At 34.6% G+C, this 17,825-nt stretch overlaps 1 protein-coding gene across 1 annotated transcript in view; it reads right to left on the bottom strand.

The window, feature by feature from the left end:
* LOC107605418 (muscle M-line assembly protein unc-89) overlaps window positions 1-5,224 on the bottom strand; it is a 7,785-nt gene extending 2,561 nt beyond the window's left edge. The window contains exons 1-8 of the mRNA XM_016307296.2: window positions 4,824-5,224; window positions 2,992-3,195; window positions 2,717-2,898; window positions 1,940-2,066; window positions 1,655-1,852; window positions 1,518-1,565; window positions 506-1,426; window positions 310-417 (exon numbers count right to left, since the gene is read on the bottom strand). Of these exons, the coding sequence (XP_016162782.1) occupies window positions 310-417; window positions 506-1,426; window positions 1,518-1,565; window positions 1,655-1,852; window positions 1,940-2,066; window positions 2,717-2,898; window positions 2,992-3,195; window positions 4,824-4,925 (1,890 nt within the window). The 5' untranslated portion in view covers window positions 4,926-5,224. The remainder of the gene's footprint in view (window positions 1-309; window positions 418-505; window positions 1,427-1,517; window positions 1,566-1,654; window positions 1,853-1,939; window positions 2,067-2,716; window positions 2,899-2,991; window positions 3,196-4,823) is intronic.

The raw sequence follows: 17,825 nt of genomic DNA, 5'->3' as shown, positions 1-17,825 counted from the left end.
TGGTGTATACATTAAATATGTAGGCTGCACATAAATTACCATACTGATACTAAATACTATAAAGGTCGAATAAACCTAGAAGAAAGACAAAAGGCACAGAAAGGAAACAAATGGATTGAGCCGTGCTTACTAATCTTTCACCATAACAGCAAGCTAATGAGAAAGAAACAAACAGGATTTGACCGTACTGCATATATCTGACAGTGCATAGCTACTGCTAGATACACTAATAAACTCCAATAGAGCATCCACCCTAATAAATACATCACGAAGTCATAATTTCAAAAAGAAAAAAAACTAGATTCTTACATTTTCTTTTGCTGGAGTGCGCTTCCTCTTTGCACTTGTCTTGGGAGTCTCCTCTGGATGGTCATCTTTAGTTGATTTTGAAGCGGGCTTGGGTGACAACACCAATTCCTAAAGTAGAATCATTACTAAACAAACTGATATAATCTGAACAAATAACAGCATAGTTCCAAAAGCAGGGCAAGAAATGACAAAATACCTTCTCTTCATCTTTAGTGGCAGATTTTGCTATGCCCTTATCTGAGCTCACTTTGCCCGGTGCACGCTTTTTCTTGACCTCCGACTGCCTTGAGGAGGATCCAACACTACCCTTCTTGCTTTCTTCCACCTTCTTTGCTGACTGCTTTTTAGCATCTGCATCACTTATCCCGCTTCCCTTTTTATCTGAATCAGCTACAGTAGTCTTTTTCCCATCAGAACTACGATCAATTATCTTTTTTCCTGATCGCCTGGAGGGTTTTGCTTCTGAATCACTGGTTCCTTCATCCACCTTTTTCAAACCATCATCTGTGGCCACTTCTTTTATAGTGACTTCTTTTGCAGAGCTATCTTTCTTTTTGGACCGTACATGTTTCTTTGAATCGTTTTCATCCTTGTTTTCACTTGGCGAAGGAGAAGCGATATCAGGTTCACCTTCAGTTGTTTTGGGTGATGGAACCTTGGTGTCAGTCTCCTTGTCATTCTCTGATGGTTCTGCAGCCTCAACACACCCATCTTGTTGAGGAGAACTGGGAACTTCCTTTCTGTCACTTTTAGAGTCGGTCTGTTTTTCAGCTTCCTTCTCGACAGCAAGATGTGAACCCTCAGAAGGCTCAGCCGATCTTACTGATGGGTTGATTTTTCTTCCTCTCCTCTTAGTAGCTTGTACCAACTTTTTTTCACTTTTGTCGGGTTTACCAGCGTCCAAATCATTGGGCTCCTCCTTACCTGGCATATCAATACCTTTTGTCTGATTAGAACAATTGGTATCATCTTCCGTCTTTCCAGATTTTGAATCTACCAAAGCATCTTCTTCTCCAGCCTGTGCAATGCCATTGCTCATGACAGACTTAGGGGATCTGCCAGTGATAGAACTATCTTGCTGGGGTGGTTCAGCTTCTTTAGCATCCTCCCCGGCCACCTGGCGAAGCATAATTGAAATGTTCTAGTTTCCAGTTGCCCAGGATAAAAGAGAAAAAAGAAAAATTAACTCAAGAGAGAGAAGAACACACCTGTGCTGACTCCTCAACTGGCTCTTTCGTTGATTTGCTCTCACCTTCCTGGAAGATAAGACACTTATTAGCTACCATGTCATGAAAATTATCCAACTGAATCAGAATATCATTAAGATAAAAACAGAGAGATATACCACATGCTCACTCGTAGCACATGCATCATTTTGCTCCATGCTTCCAGGTGTATCTTGGCATATTGAAGCAAGAACATTACTGTAATTATCCAAAGAAATGCCCAATGTATTCACTGCTTGCACCAAAGAAGGTTTAAGCTTGCTTGCACTACATTCAAGGACTCTCTCCCCCAACTTTCGAGCGATTGGCAAAACTTCCTGAATCACAATGATATTGATCATGAAAATTTATATAATTTGAGAACAAAACGTGCTATAATTAAATATAAAAGAATTGTAACCAACCTCATTGTCTTTCTTTACACTGCCTAAGATTGGGGAAAGTAATTCCAGGGGAATATCTTCACTTTCCTCTATAACAAGGGTCATGATAGTTTCCATAGATGAAAAAACATTCTCTGGATGTTCCTCCCTGTAAGTTTCAAATCAAGCTTGTCAACTCCATTCACACTACAAACACCAACTCTAATCATTAAATAAATTTTTATCACTTTTACAATATCACCATTACATCAATTTATTAATCTAGTCAAGTCCATCTAGTGGGAAAGAAAACCTTTTGATTGATGTAATGATAATGCTCATTCTACATAGCCTAATAGCAATTGTAAACAATCAGTAAAAGATGTAACATGCCTTGCTAAGAACTAATGATTGGGATGCTGGACATTGTCTTGGATCTCTTTTGTTACAAAAAAGAAATTCTATTATGGAGAATAGACAGATATGTAAAAATGACGTTCATTTAATTAATGTTCTCATATACTAATACTACCGACATTCATATTATATGCTTTTTCTATGCTAATAATATTATTATTAAAGTGGAATAAATGTCAAAACCTAGCAACACAAAAAAAAAATCAAGTGGCACTGGCAAGTCACCGGAAACTAACATAATTATCATTTAAAAAGACAAATCAATAGCAATTAATTCTCAAAAACTTGCCAGCTGAATGAAAAAGCTTAGGTAGAATATATTCTAAAAGATTACATCATAAAGTAACTAATAAAATCATCAAAAATTATGTTTCAAAGAACTTTATATACAGCAGCTCTTACCTAACAGACTTCAGGAAATGCTTAAACATCTCTACAATCAGGGTATCACATTCCAGATCCAACATTACCACACACGACCTGACTTTTGCAACTGTTTCGAGAATTGAAGTCCTCTTTGTATATGATCGGCTTGCCATATCATGCAGACTTTCAAATGAAGATACAATTAATTGAAAAACCTCCTGAAAGAGAAAATTATATTGGTAAAAAATTGAGACATAATTCATGATAAAAGAAGCACCAACCAATTTGTGGTATAAAATAATCATGCACACCTTCATCTGGTCATCGTCATAAGGAGCATCAGGTGCAGTTATTCTTGTTATCTCACTGATGCAAGAGGCAACTGCGACTTTAACATCAACATCCGAATGCTTGAAAAGTTTATCTGCAATTAATGCTTTCAACGCCGGAGAGAGTGCATTTTGTGTAGATTGGCTAGGTGACTGTTCAACCCTTGATAGGCAATTCTCAATTTGCTGCAGTGCCAGTGGGACACATGTATTAAGCAATCAACCTTATTATCAAGTTTCATCAAAAACGGAATTCTTGATTTGACTTTACTTCAAATCATGTTCATCTTAAACACTTCTCAGAGAATATTGAACACTCCTTTTGTTTTGCAAAATGTGCAATATTTCTCAAAACCCCCAACCCCTAATTTTCTCCAAGAACAGCAACATCAAATGACCAACTTAAGTGTAGGTAAAGAATGAACAAGAAACAGACATCTAAAACCACACACATACTACTCAATATAGGAAGACAGCTTTTGCTCAGGTCAAAGTCTGGGCTTTCCCAAACAGGAAACCATCATTCTGTGGACATTAAGAAGAATCAAAATTGACAGCCAAGTTTGGCCAGTGGAACATTACCAATTTATGTAATTTCTCCAACACAATATTAAGCATATCAACAAACACTAGTATAATGAGGCTTTTTCATAAATAAGAACACCCTACTGTAACATAAGAGCCACTAATGATAAAAATTTTGCACATAATTTCTTTCTCTTTTATATTAAAACCATAAAACCTGCTTTTTCATAGCCAAGTACAGTGTTCTGGCAGCCACAACACTGTTGCAGCACCCACCGTATCAGCATTGCAGTAGTCACAGCAAAACCAAAATTTAAAACTGTGGCCAAGACTTTAACTTGTAAATATAAGATATATGGATTCAAAATTAAAATTTGATATCATGATCATATGTTTAACCTAAGTGACTGGATGAGTAAATTTTCCTTGTTACCAACCATTAACAGCAAACATTTAATGTTTTGTAGTAAAAATTATTATGCTATCATATGATTTTATACGATGATATTTTCTCCCAAAATGAAATCTAATACAGAATAATTTTATCTACAGCAAATGCTACTTATCAAAGAGAAATCCAAACACACCCAGCAGTATCTTCCACTATCCCGAACAATAACTCTCTGTAATCAATAAAAACTACACAAGACAGCATACAATTCCATGTTTGCCACTTGCATCAATCTTTTATATCAGCTCAGTCAGTAGATGCGGGCAACTAAAACGTTTTGTTTTTCCTTAAGCAGACAACAGTAGATATTAATGTAACTCACACTCTATCCCAGCACATTGTATACTCAGTAGTCAGTACGGCTAGAGAAGTGGCAAAAGAGCATCACACGTGTAAATACTAAAATAATATTACGAGACAATGTGTTCGGAATCTCAAATACAAAAGGCTTCATTTCATTCACACAAATAATTCATTCAAGTGACAATAAATTAGCAATCTAATTCACTTCCAAATCATCCCCCTGCATCAAAATTTGAGGACTTGCAAACAATTGAAATTTTTTTTACAAAATTTAAGAATACGGAGCAATATCAGATTTCTACAAATTCAAAAGAAGAACAGAAGAAACACAGAATCAGCAAACGTAACACATCTGCAACTCAAAAACTGATTCACGAATCTTTTGAAAATGAGGTTCAGCAAACAACACAGCACGATACCGTACAGGTATGGAATCACAAGCAAAAGGAAACCATTGTTAACGGTTTAGGGTTAACAACGATTGATGAAAATAACTGAAGGGGAAAAAAAAAGAAAAGAAAAAGAAAGCGCTTACATCGAGAAGAGGTAGAAGTTCGTCGACGGATGAAGGAGGATCTAGAAGCTTGTTCCCAGCTTCACGAAGCTGCTCTTCGAGCTGCCTCTCAGCAGAAGCCATTGTTAACGGTCCTTCAAGGGGGGTTCTCTTCTTCGCAGATCTCACAAACGTTGTCTCACTCACTCCATCGAAACCCTAGAAACCACTCTTTCTCTCTCAATTCCAAATCGGAACCCTAAATGCGGAAATGAACACACACAGAGAAAGGTTAGGGTTTTTCGCTCAATGTTTTATTTTTCCTCTCTTTTACTTTTCTTTCTTCCGTTCCGATACAGAGAAACGGAGAGAGGGGGGAGAGAGAGAGTAAAGTGTGTTTCTTTTTTTTTTTTTTTCTGGTTGTGTGAGAAAATTAAAGACAGGGAAATGATTTATATGCGAGTTAAAGAAAATGAGAATTGGAAAAAAGGAAACTAATTTTTTGTTTTATTGAAAGTTTTTGTGGATTTTAATTTGGGCGGTTCAAAGGAGAATTGAGGCTCGGATCTCGCGGGGTCTGTGAATTTAAGTTAAAGTTGGGTTTTGAAATCCGCGTTTTGGATTTTCATTTGTGGTTTTGAGGTCCACGTAGCTATTGCGTCACCCAGGATTTTTTAACTTTTTTACCATAATTTGGTTTGGTATTTAATGCAAGATTTGACATATATATTTTACTATATATATCCCTTATATTTTAGAATATTTTTAAAATTTTATTTAATATTATCAATATACATATAAAAATGTATTAATATTTTGATATTCTTTTAGTACAATATATATTTAATTTTTTCCACTGTATTATCCAACCCGATAAGTCAAGGATTAATTTATCGTAGATATGAATTGTTATTTAGAAGTTTGTCGCTGACTAATTAATTGTTGTATATGCGATACAGGATTCAAACTCTCAATATATATTTAAACGAATTAGTAAACTAACTATTAGATCAATTCAAATTATTTACAATATAGATTGAATTAGTTGAATATGTATAATATTATAAAAAGAATTCTACAGAAATAATTAATTTTACCTTCTCTCCTCAATAAAAGTATTTAATTAGTTGGCTGAATTAAAGTTTATATTCATTTGACTGAATAACAACATTAAATTTTTCTTCACGTATAGTATTTTTTCAAATTATTGTTTCAATTATTCTCCATATATAAGTCATTTTTTGATACAATTTTTTACAAGTAGTTTATATTTATGCGTGCACGTTTATTTTCGTGCTGTTATTGCACGTTCTTCTTCTTCTTCTTCTTTGTTATTTTTCTCTTTCGTTATCGTCCTCACTAACACCACCTCCTCTTCCTTCTACTCCTCCTTCTTTTTTCATTGAAATTTCTTCTCCTCCTTCCTTTTCCTCTTTATCCTCCATCATCAGTTATCTCGTTATTGAATATAATGAAAAATTCAAGTTCAGATTGTCAATTGAACCAGAACGAAATTGATTATTGTTATGAATCCAATCAAGTAGTTGAGGTGTGGTTCGATTCTACTTAATTTTTTCGTTAGTAGTTTATGATTCTGTAGGTGAATAATGTTTTATATTTATCATATTTGTAATGTAATTGTTTAAATTAACTAAATAATTATATAAACACATAAATTTTAGTTAAAATTATTGTACATCAAAATTAATCTCAATATACATAAAAAAATGTATTAATATTTCGATATTCTTTAGTACAATATATATTGAATTTTTTTTTTCACTGTATTCTCCAACCCGATAAGTCAAGGATTAATTTATCGTATATATGAATTGTTATTTGGAAGTTTGTCGCTGACTAATTAATTGTTGTATATGCGATACAGGATTCAAACTCTCAATATTTATTTATGCGAACTAGTAAACTAACAATTAGACCAATTCAAATTATTTACAATATAGATTGAATTAGTTGAATATGTAAACTATTACCAGAAGAATTCTATAGAAATAATTAATTTCACCTTCTCTCCTCAATAAATGTATTTAATTAGTTGCCTGAATTAAAGCTTATATTCATTTGACTCAATAACAACATTAAATTTTTCTTCATGTATAGTATTTTTTCAAATTATTGTTTCAATATTCTTCCTATATAAGTAATTTTTTGATACAATTTTATACAAGTCGTTTATATTTACGCGTGCACGTTTATTTTCGTGCTGTTATTGCACGTTCTTCTTCTTCTACTTCTTATTCTTCTTCTTGCTGTACGTTCTTCTTCTTCTTCCTCTTCTTCTTCTTCTTCTTCTTTGTTATTTTTCTCTTTCGTTATCATCCTCACTAACACCACATCCTCCTCCTTCTACTCCTCCTTCTTTTTTCATTTTAATTTCTTCTCCTTCTTCCTTTTCCTCCTTATCCACCATCATCAGTTATCTCGTTATTGAATATAATGAATAATTCAAGTTCAGATTGTCAATTGAACCAGAACGAAATTGATTATTGTTATGAATCCAATTAAGCGGCTGGGGTGTGATTCAATTCTACTTAATTTTTTTGTTAGTAGTTTATGATTCTGTAGGTGAATAATATTTCATATTTATCATATTTGTAATGTATTTGTTTAAATTAACTAAGTAATTATATAAACACATAAATTTTAGTTAAAATAATTGTACATCAAAATTAATCTCAATATACATATAAAAATGTATTAATATTTTGATATTCTTTTAGTACAATATATATTGATTTTTTTTTCACTGTATTCTACAACCCGATAAGTCAAGGATTAATTTATCGTAGATATAAATTGTTATTTAGAAGTTTGTCGGTGACTAATTAATTGTTGTATATGCGATACATGATTCAAACTCTCAATATTTATTTAAGCGAACTAGTAAACTAACTATTAGACCAATTAGATTGAATTAGTTGAATATGTATACTATTACTAGAAGAATTCTATAGAAATAATTAATTTTACCTTCTCTCCTCAATAAAAGTATTTAATTAGTTGCCTGAATTAAAGCTTATATTCATTTGACTAAATAATAACATTAAATTTTTCTTCATGTATAGTATTTTTTCAAATTATTGTTTCAATTATCCCTGTATAAGTCATTTTCTAATACAATTTTATACAAGTCATTTATATTTACGCGTGCATGTTTATTTTCGTGCTGTTATTGTACGTTCTTCTTCTTCTACTTTTTATTCTTCTTGCTGCACGTTCTTCTTCTTCTTCCTCTTCTTCTTTTTCTTCTTCTTCTTTGTTATTTTTCTCTTTCGTTATCGTCCTCACTAACACCACCTCCTCCTCCTTTTTTCATTGTAATTTATTCTCCTCATTCCTTTTCCTCCTTATCCTCCATCACCAGTTATCTCGTTATTGAATATAATGAATATTTCAAGTTCAGATTGTCAATTGAACCAGAACGAAATTGATTATTATTTTGAATCCAATCAAGTGGCTGAGGTGTGGTTCAATTCTACTTAATTTTTTCGTTAGTAGTTTATGATTCTGTAGGTGAATAATGTTTCATATTTATCATATTTGTAATGTAATTGTTTAAATTAACTTAATAACTATATAAACACATAAATTTTAGTTAAAATTATTGTACATCAAAATTAATCTCAATATACATATAAAAAAGTATTAATATTTTAATATTCTTTTAGTACAATATATATTGAATTTTTTTTTCACTGTATTCTCCAACCCGATAAGTCAAGGATTAATTTATCGTAGATATGAATTGTTATTTAGAAGTTTGTCGGTGACTAATTAATTGTTATATATGCGATACATGATTCAAACTCTCAATATTTATTTAAGCGAACTAGTAAACTAACTATTAGACCAATTCAAATTATTTACAATATAGATTGAATTTGTTGAATATGTATACTATTACCAGAAGAATTCTACAGAAATAATTAATGTTACCTTCTCTCCTCAATAAAAAGTATTTAATTAGTTGCCTGAATTAAAGTTTATATTCATTTGAGTGAATAACAACATTAAATTTTTCTTCACTTCCTCTTCTTCTTCTTTTTCTTCTTTGTTATTTTTCTCTTTCGTTATCGGTCTCACTAACACCACCTCCTCCTCCTTCTACTCCTCCATCCTTTTTCATTGTAATTTTTTCTCTTCCTTCCTTTTCCTCCTTATCCTCTATCATCAGTTATCTCGTTATTGAATATAATGAATAATTCAAGTTTAGATTGTCAATTGAACCAGAACAAAAGTGATTATTGTTTTGAATCCAATCAAGCGGCTGAGGTGTGGTTTGATTCTACTTAATTATTTCGTTAGTAGTTTATGATTCTATAGGTGAATAATATTTCATATTTATCATATTTGTAATGTAATTGTTTAAATTAACTAAATAATTATATAAACACATAAATTTTAGTTAAAATTATTGTACATCAAAATTAATATCAATATACATATAAAAATGTATTAATATTTTGATATTCTTTTAGTACAATATATATTGATTTTTTTTTCACAGTATTCTCCAACCCGGTAAGTCAATGATTAATTTATCGTAGATATGAATTGTTATTTGGAAGTTTGTAGCTGACTAATTAATTGTTGTATATGCGATACAGGATTAAAACCCTCAATATTTATTTAAGCGAACTTGTAAACTAACTATTAGACCAATTCAAATTATTTACAAATATAGATTGAATTAGTTGAATATGTATACTATTACCAGAAGAATTCTACGAAAATAATTAATTGTACCTTCTCTCCTCAATAAAAGTATTTAATTAGTTGCCTGAATTAAAGTTTATATTCATTTGACTGAATAACAACATTAAATTTTTCTTCACGTATAGTTTTTTTTCAAATTATTGTTTCAATTATTCTCCATATATAAGTCATTTTTTGATACAATTTTATACAAGTCGTTTATATTTACGCGTGCACGTTTATTTTTGTGCTGTTATTGTACGTTCTTCTTCTTCTACTTCTTCTTCTTCTTGCTGCACATTCTTCTTCTTCTTCCTCTTCTGCTTCTTCTTCTTTGTTATTTTTCTCTTTCGTTATCATCCTCACTAACACCACATCCTCCTCCTTCTACTCCTCCTTCTTTTTTCATTTTAATTTTTTCTCCTCCTTATCTTCCATCATCAGTTATCTCGTTATTGAATATAATGAATAATTCAAGTTCAGATTGTTAATTGAACCAGAACGAAATTGATTATTGTTTTGAATCCAATTAAGCGGCTGGGGTGTGGTTTGATTCTACTTAATTTTTTCGTTAGTAGTTTATGATTCTGTAGGTGAATAATATTTCATATTTATCATATTTGTAATGTATTTGTTTAAATTAACTAAGTAATTATATAAACACATAAATTTTAGTTAAAATAATTGTACATCAAAATTAATCTCAATATACATATAAAAATGTATTAATATTTTGTTATTCTTTTAGTACAATATATATTGATTTTTTTTCACTGTATTCTCCAACCCGATAAGTCAAGGATTAATTTATCGTAGATATAGATTGTTATTTAGAAGTTTGTCGGTGACTAATTAATTGTTGTATATGCGATACATGATTCAAACTCTCAATATTTATTTAAGCGAACTAGTAAACTAACTATTAGACCAATTCAGATTATTTACAATATAGATTGAAATAGTTGAATATGTATACTATTACTAGAAGAATTCTATAGAAATAATTAATTTTACCTTCTCTCCTCAATAAAAGTATTTAATTAGTTGCCTGAATTAAAACTTATATTCATTTGACTAAATAACAACATTAAATTTTTCTTCATGTATAGTATTTTTTCAAATTATTGTTTCAATTATTCTCCATATATAAGTCATTTTTTGATACAATTTTATACAAGTCGTTTATATTTACGCGTGCACGTTTATTTTCGTGCTGTTATTGTACGTTCTTCTTCTTCTACTTTTTCTTCTTCTTCTTCCTCTTCTTCTTTTTCTTCTTCTTCTTTGTTATTTTTCTCTTTCGTTATCGTTCTCACTAACAATACCTCCTCCTCCTTTTTTCATTGTAAATTATTCTCCTCATTCCTTTTCCTCCTTATCCTCCATCATCAGTTATCTCGTTATTGAATATAATGAATAATTCAAGTTCAGATTGTCAATTGAACTAGAACGAAATTGATTATTGTTTTGAATCCAATCAAGTGGCTGAGGTGTGGTTCGATTCTACTTAATTTTTTCGTTAGTAGTTTATGATTCTGTAGGTGAATAATGTTTCATATTTATCATATTTGTAATGTAATTGTTTAAATTAACTAAATAATTATATAAACACATAAATTTTAGTTAAAATTATTGTACATCAAAATTAATCTCAATATACATATAAAAAAGTATTAATATTTTGATATTCTTTTAGTACAATATATATTGAATTTTTTTTTCACTGTATTCTCCAATCCGATAAGTCAATGATTAATTTATCGTAGATATGAATTGTTATTTAGAAGTTTGTAGCTGACTAATTAATTGTTGTATATGCGATACAGGATTCAAACTCTCAATATTTATTTAAGCGAACTAGTAAACTAACTATTAGACCAATTCAAATTATTTACAAATATATATTGAATTAGTTGAATATGTATACTATTACCAGAAGAATTCTACGGAAATAATTAATTTTACCTTCTCTCCTCAATAAAAGTATTTAATTAGTTGCCTGAATTAAAGTTTATATTCATTTGACTGAATAACAACATTAAATTTTTCTTCACGTATAGTATTTTTTCAAATTATTGTTTCAATTATTCTCCATATATAAGTCATTTTTTGATACAATTTTATACAAGTCGTTTATATTTACGCGTGCACGTTTATTTTCGTGTTGTTATTGCACGTTCTTCTTGCTGCACGTTCTTCTTCTTCTTGCTGCACGTTCTTCTTCTTCTTCCTCTTCTTTTTCTTCTTCTTCTTTGTTATTTTTCTCTTTCGTTATTGTCATCACTAACACCACATCCTCCTCCTTCTACTCCTCCTTCTTTATTCATTTTAGTTTTTTCTCCTCCTTCCTTTTCCTCCTTATCCTCCATCATCAGTTATCTCGTTATTGAATATAATGAATAATTCAAGTCCAGATTGTCAATTGAACCAGAACGAAATTGGTTATTGTTTTAAATCCAATCAAGCGGTTGGGGTGTGGTTCGATTCTACTTAATTTTTTCGTTAGTAGTTTATGATTCTGTAGGTGAATAATATTTCATATTTATCATATTTGTAATGTAATTGTTTAAATTAACTAAGTAATTATATAAACACATAAATTTTAGTTAAAATAATTGTACATCAAAATTAATCTCAATATACATATAAAAATGTATTAATATTTTGATATTCTTTTAGTACAATATATATTGATTTTTTTTTCACTGTATTCTCCAACCCGATAAGTCAAGGATTAATTTATCATAGATATGAATTGTTATTTAGAAGTTTGTCGGTGACTAATTAATTGTTATATATGCGATACATGATTCAAACTCTCAATATTTATTTAAGCAAACTAGTAAACTAACTATTAGACCAATCCAAATTATTTACAATATAGATTGAATTAGTTGAATATGTATACTATTACCAGAAGAATTCTACAGAAATAATTAATTTTACCTTTCTCCTCAATAAAAGTATTTAATTAGTTGCATGAATTAAAGTTTATATTCATTTGACTGAATAACATCATTAAATTTTTCTTCACTTATTATTCTTCTTCTTCTTCTTTGTTATTTTTCTCTTTCGTTATCGGTCTCACTAACACCACCTCCTCCTCCTTCTACTCCTCCATCTTTTTTCATTGTAATTTCTTCTCTTCCTTCCTTTTCCTCCTTATCCTCCATCATCAGTTATCTCGTTATTGAATATAATGAATAATTCAAGTTCAGATTGTCAATTGAACCAGAATGAAATTGATTATTGTTTTGAATCCAATCAAGTGGCTGAGGTGTGGTTTGATTCTACTTAATTATTTCGTTAGTAGTTTATGATTCTGTAGGTGAATAATATTTCATATTTATCATATTTGTAATCTAATTGTTTAAATTAACTAAATAATTATATAGACACATAAATTTTAGTTAAAATTATTGTACATCAAAATTTATCTCAATATACATATAAAAATGTATTAATATTTTGATATTCTTTTAGTACAATATATATTGATTTTTTTTTACTGTATTATCCAACCCGATAAGTCAATGATTAATTTATCGTAGATATAAATTGTTATTTAGGAGTTTGTCGGTGACTAATTAATTGTTGTATATGCGATACATGATTCAAACTCTCAATATTTATTTAAGCGAACTAGTAAATTAACTATTAGACCAATTCAAATTATTTACAATATAGATTGAATTAGTTGAATATGTATACTATTACCAGAAGAATTCTACGGAAATAATTAATTTTACCTTCCCTCCTCAATAAAAGTATTTAATTAGTTGTCTGAATTAAAGTTTATATTCATTTGACTGAATAACAACATTAAATTTTTCTTCACGTATAGTTTTTTTTCAAATTATTGTTTCAATTATTCTTCATATATAAGTCATTTTTTTATTCAATTTTATACAAGTCGTTTATATTTACGCGTGCACGTTTATTTTGTGCTGTTATTGCACGTTCTTCTTCTTCTACTTCTTCTTCTTCTTGCTGCACGTTCTTCTTCTTCTTCCTCTTCTTCTTCTTCTTCTTCTTCTTCTTCTTTGTTATTTTTCATTTCGTTATCATCCTCACTAACACCACATCCTCCTCCTTCTACTCCTCCTTTTTTTTTCATTTTAATTTCTTCTCCTCCTTCCTTTTCCTCCTTATCCTCCATCATCAGTTATCTCGTTATTGAATATAATGAATAATTCAAGTTCAGATTGTCAATTGAACCAGAACGAAATTGATTATTGTTTTGAATCCAATTAAGCGGCTGGGGTGTGGTTCGATTCTACTTAATGTTTTCGTTAGTAGTTTATGATTCTGTAGGTGAATAATATTTCATATTGTACGAGAAGTCTCTGGTACGGGTTGAAGGGTGGATCGGGAACCTGCGGATCAAAGCGGAAGCCGGGTCGCTTGACTGGAGCAATGGGGGGGAGGTACCTGCAAAGATACTCCGACGCTCAAGTCAGAATGGATCTGAGAGGTGTAAGATGTGTGGAATGAATGAATACCTGAAGGGACCTGGGTCCTCTTATTTATAGGTGATGGTGAATATCTTATCTTATCTTATCTGGCTAAGATAAGGGAGACGTTTGAATTCGAAAGTCGGTTTAGGATTTCCAGAGGGCCAGTTTTGAGCCTTCTAGGAGAGAGAGGCAGGTCGGACCCGAGGTGCCAGGTTCGAGCTCAACCTCGGGTCCGGGATCCGCGGGCTGGATCCATAACAGTTGCCCCCGCAGCGGGAGAGCGAGCGAGGTCAGTCTGTCGCTGGGAGATGCTGTTTTTTCTACGGGTTTAGGCCTTTAGTGGCCGTTTGGTTATTCTAAGGTGAGGTCGGCGCCTCGGTTTCGTCTCGTGGAAGATTCGTCTGACCGTTTTGGTCTGACGTGACCCTTCCGTGTCTGCTGCACCTGTTGCGTTCTTCGAGGCGTGATTTATTAATTGCTTTTTCCAAGGGGGCATTTATTGTGAGGGGGCTTTTCCCTTTTTTGCCCTTACTTTGTTTTGCTTTCCGGGGGTGTTTGCGTTATTTTACTTTTTCAAATCTGTTTTGGTTTTCTTCCTTCAGTTCCCTCGTTTTGCTTCATTTCTCTATTTGCTCTCTTCTTCCAAAAGAGCATTTTCTTCTTTCCTTTCGCACTCTGTGGTTTTGGTTTGATCTTCTGCCGTATCATCTTCTCCTTGGGTTTATTTCCTTCGCATTATCAGGTTGGTGTTCTTCTGCTTCTTTCTGTTTCCTTTTATCTTCCTTCGTGTTTTGTTTTGTCTCTGCCTAGTGTAGATTAGAATTTTGTTTTCTGGTGTATGATGGCATTGTGTTATGGTAGATAGGTCTGTTGGGGTAGTGGGTTTTGTAAGGGGGCGAGCGCCGTCGTATAATTGGTGGCGTTTAGTAGTGTTTGTTTGGTTTGATCCACCGTTTTCTGCCGCGGGGTTTGGCTGACGGTGGTGCTCGTCGCTATTTTAGGTATGGCTCGTCGAAGGACTGAGGGTGTGAGGGCTCCGGTGGCCCCGGCGGGGGTTGTCCCCGATCTTTTTTCTTGGGTCACTAGTGACGTGTGGGGGACGCCGTCGCGAATGACGGAGGCGGACCTTCAGCGGCTCTGTGATCAAGGAGCTGTTTGTGGGGGTGGCGACGCCGAACGCCATTATGAGCTTTCCCTCCCTGGGGTTGACGAGAGGGTCTGCTATACTAACCTTGACTCCCCGACTGTGCCGGATTGGATGTGGGTGTACGAGGCGATGTTTACCCGGCTCGGCGTTCGGCTCCCCTTTTCTCCATTTGTTCAACAGTTATTGAGTCGGTGCTCCATGGCGCCGTCCCAGTTACATCCGAATAGCCGGGCGGCGATACGGTCTTTCGAGCTTGTTTGCGAGTTTTTGGAGCTTCCTGCCTCGGTAAACGTCTTCCTTTTTCTCTTCTTGTGTACCCTTCCAACTAAGGAGGGGAAGCACAAGAAGGGATATGTGTCTTTTAGGGCTCAGCCTCATCGTCGAGTCTTCGGGTTGTACGAAGATTCTTTTCATGGTTTTAAGAGTGGGTATTTTAAGGTTCGTCCCGCAAGGGGGCATCATCCTTTTTGGCTGACATTGGAGAGTGAGCGTCGGTTCCCCACCTATTGGAACTTTAAGGCGGGGCCGTCGGTGTTTACTCGGGTTTCGAAAGAGTTCCTTTCCTCGGAGGAGCGGGATGTCGCTCTTGTTCTGTGGCAGTTGTTTGGAGAGCGTCCTCTTAATCCTCGGGATGTGATGGGTGATCCGGTTGCTTGTCGGTCGTATGTTGGTGTGTGTCTGTTCTTTCCTTTGGTTTTTATGTTTGTTTTCCCGTTTTTGTAACTTGGGATTTTTGTTTTCTTTCAGTTGAGATGGCTGGTGGTTTGACTTCCTTGGCACGGTTGAAGGCGGCGATGGCCCAGGAGGAGGGGTCGTCATCTCCAGCTACTCCTGTTTCTAACCCTGCCGTGGATTCTCAGCCGGTTTCTCAGGAGGTGGTTTCCTCGGGTGCGCGGGCCGATGCTCAAGTTTCTCCTGGTCCTGCGAATTCTCCTGAAGTCATCGTGGTGACGGCTACTGAGGCTTCTCGGAAGAGAAAAAGGCCTGAGGACCCGAGCAGTGAGACTTTTGAGGAGGAGGGTTTGGTGCCTAGTGTGATGGATCGTCGTTTCGATGCCCCGGGTTTTATTGATCAACATTTGATGCCTGGTACGGAGCCGTTTTTTTATGGTTGCGATGTTTCGTTCCAGGCCAAGTCGGTGTACCGTGCCCTCCTTCGATCTGCTGTCGTTGTTCGGAAGGCTGAGCCCGTGATGGCTCAGGTTGGTTTGCTGGATAAGAAACTCCGTCACTCTCAGGCTGAAATGGTTAAGCTGAAGGAGAAGCTTGAGGCTGCCGAGATTGCGAGGGAAAAGGCAGCGAAGTCTTCTGAGGAGGCCGGGGCAGAGATTCTTCGGCTTTCCGAGGTTGAGACTTCGCTTCTTTCCCAATTGGCAGAGGAGTGGCAGCGAGCTTCAGATGCAGGTTCTCAAGCTGCCGTGCTTCTCGCTGAGTCGGAGGCTCTGAAGGCCGAGATTGCTGCTTTGAAGAGGGAGAAGACGGAATTGTTGGATGATGCAAAGGATGCGATTGCGGCTACCGAGGAGACAATGAAGGCTCAGGCTTTAGTGCTGGCTCCGGGAGTGGATGTGTCCGTGATGGGAGCCTTCAAGATTGTTCGTGACGGCCAGATTGTCGACCTTGAGTAGCTTTTTTATCTTTGTAATTTTTATGTTGAACTGTTTGTTTTTGAATATTTTGGATGGCCAAGGGCCGTGACATTGGGTTCTGTTTAATGGTATTTTCGGCCGTTCAGGCCTTTGTATGTTCCGTATTATGGTTTTTTCGGCCGTTCGGGCCTTTTTATGTGTTTTATTTTGAGCTATTCCGTTTGTTTTCTTGGACTGTCGTTTGGTCGGATTTTTGTGGATATCCGTGTGCTGGGCCTGGGGGGTGATCAGTCCCCCAGTCGTGGCCGTGTCTTTTGTTCCGTATTTGGGACGGTTAGAAAGGTGAAAATAGCTTTTAACGAAATATTTATTTAAGGTTGGGCCTCGTTAAAACCCTCCGTCTTTGGGGGGAAAAAGTACCCGAGATAGATACTAAAGCGAAAATTAAATTTCAGGAGTTGTAAAATGGGAAGATATAAATAAAAAGGGGTGACCTAGTTAGGTCGGCCTAAGTGTAGTATCGCCGTAAGTTGGTGGTGTTCCAGGTCCTTGGGACTTCGTCGCCGTTAAGTCGCTTGAGTTTATATGCTCCCTTTCCGATTACCGCCTTGATTATGTATGGTCCTTCCTAGTTGGGGGTGAGTTTCCCTTCTCCTGGGGTCGGAGGACCGATGTCGTTTCGTTGTAGGACGAGATCGTCGGTTGTGAATTCTCGTCGGATGACGCCATGGTTGTATCTTAAGCTGATTCTCTGTTTTAGGGCTAGCTCTTTGATATGAGCTATGGTTCTTTCCTCGTCAATGAGGTCTCTTTCTGCTTCTTCGTCGTTACCGCCGACCGTTTTTCTGGGGCTTGGGTCTCCGATTTCTACCGGGATGACCGCTTCCACACCGTATGTTAATCGGAAGGGTATTTCTCCTGTGGTCATTTGCGGTGTGGTTCGGTATGACCATAGGACCGATCCGAGTTCGTCGGCCCATAGTCCTTTGGCTTCGTCGAGCCGTTTCTTGAGTCCCTTGACAATTATCTTGTTTGCGGATTCCACCTGTCCGTTTGTTTGGGGGTGTTCTACCGAGCTGAAACGGTGAGATACGCGTAGTCCTTCTAAGAATTCTCTGAACTTTTTGTCAGCAAATTG

Source organism: Arachis ipaensis, chromosome B06 (genome assembly GCF_000816755.2).
Source record: "Arachis ipaensis cultivar K30076 chromosome B06, Araip1.1, whole genome shotgun sequence".
Lineage (NCBI taxonomy): Eukaryota > Viridiplantae > Streptophyta > Magnoliopsida > Fabales > Fabaceae > Arachis > Arachis ipaensis.
The sequence above is the reverse complement of the archived record's forward strand: the minus strand, read 5'-3'. Positions and strand labels throughout refer to the sequence as shown.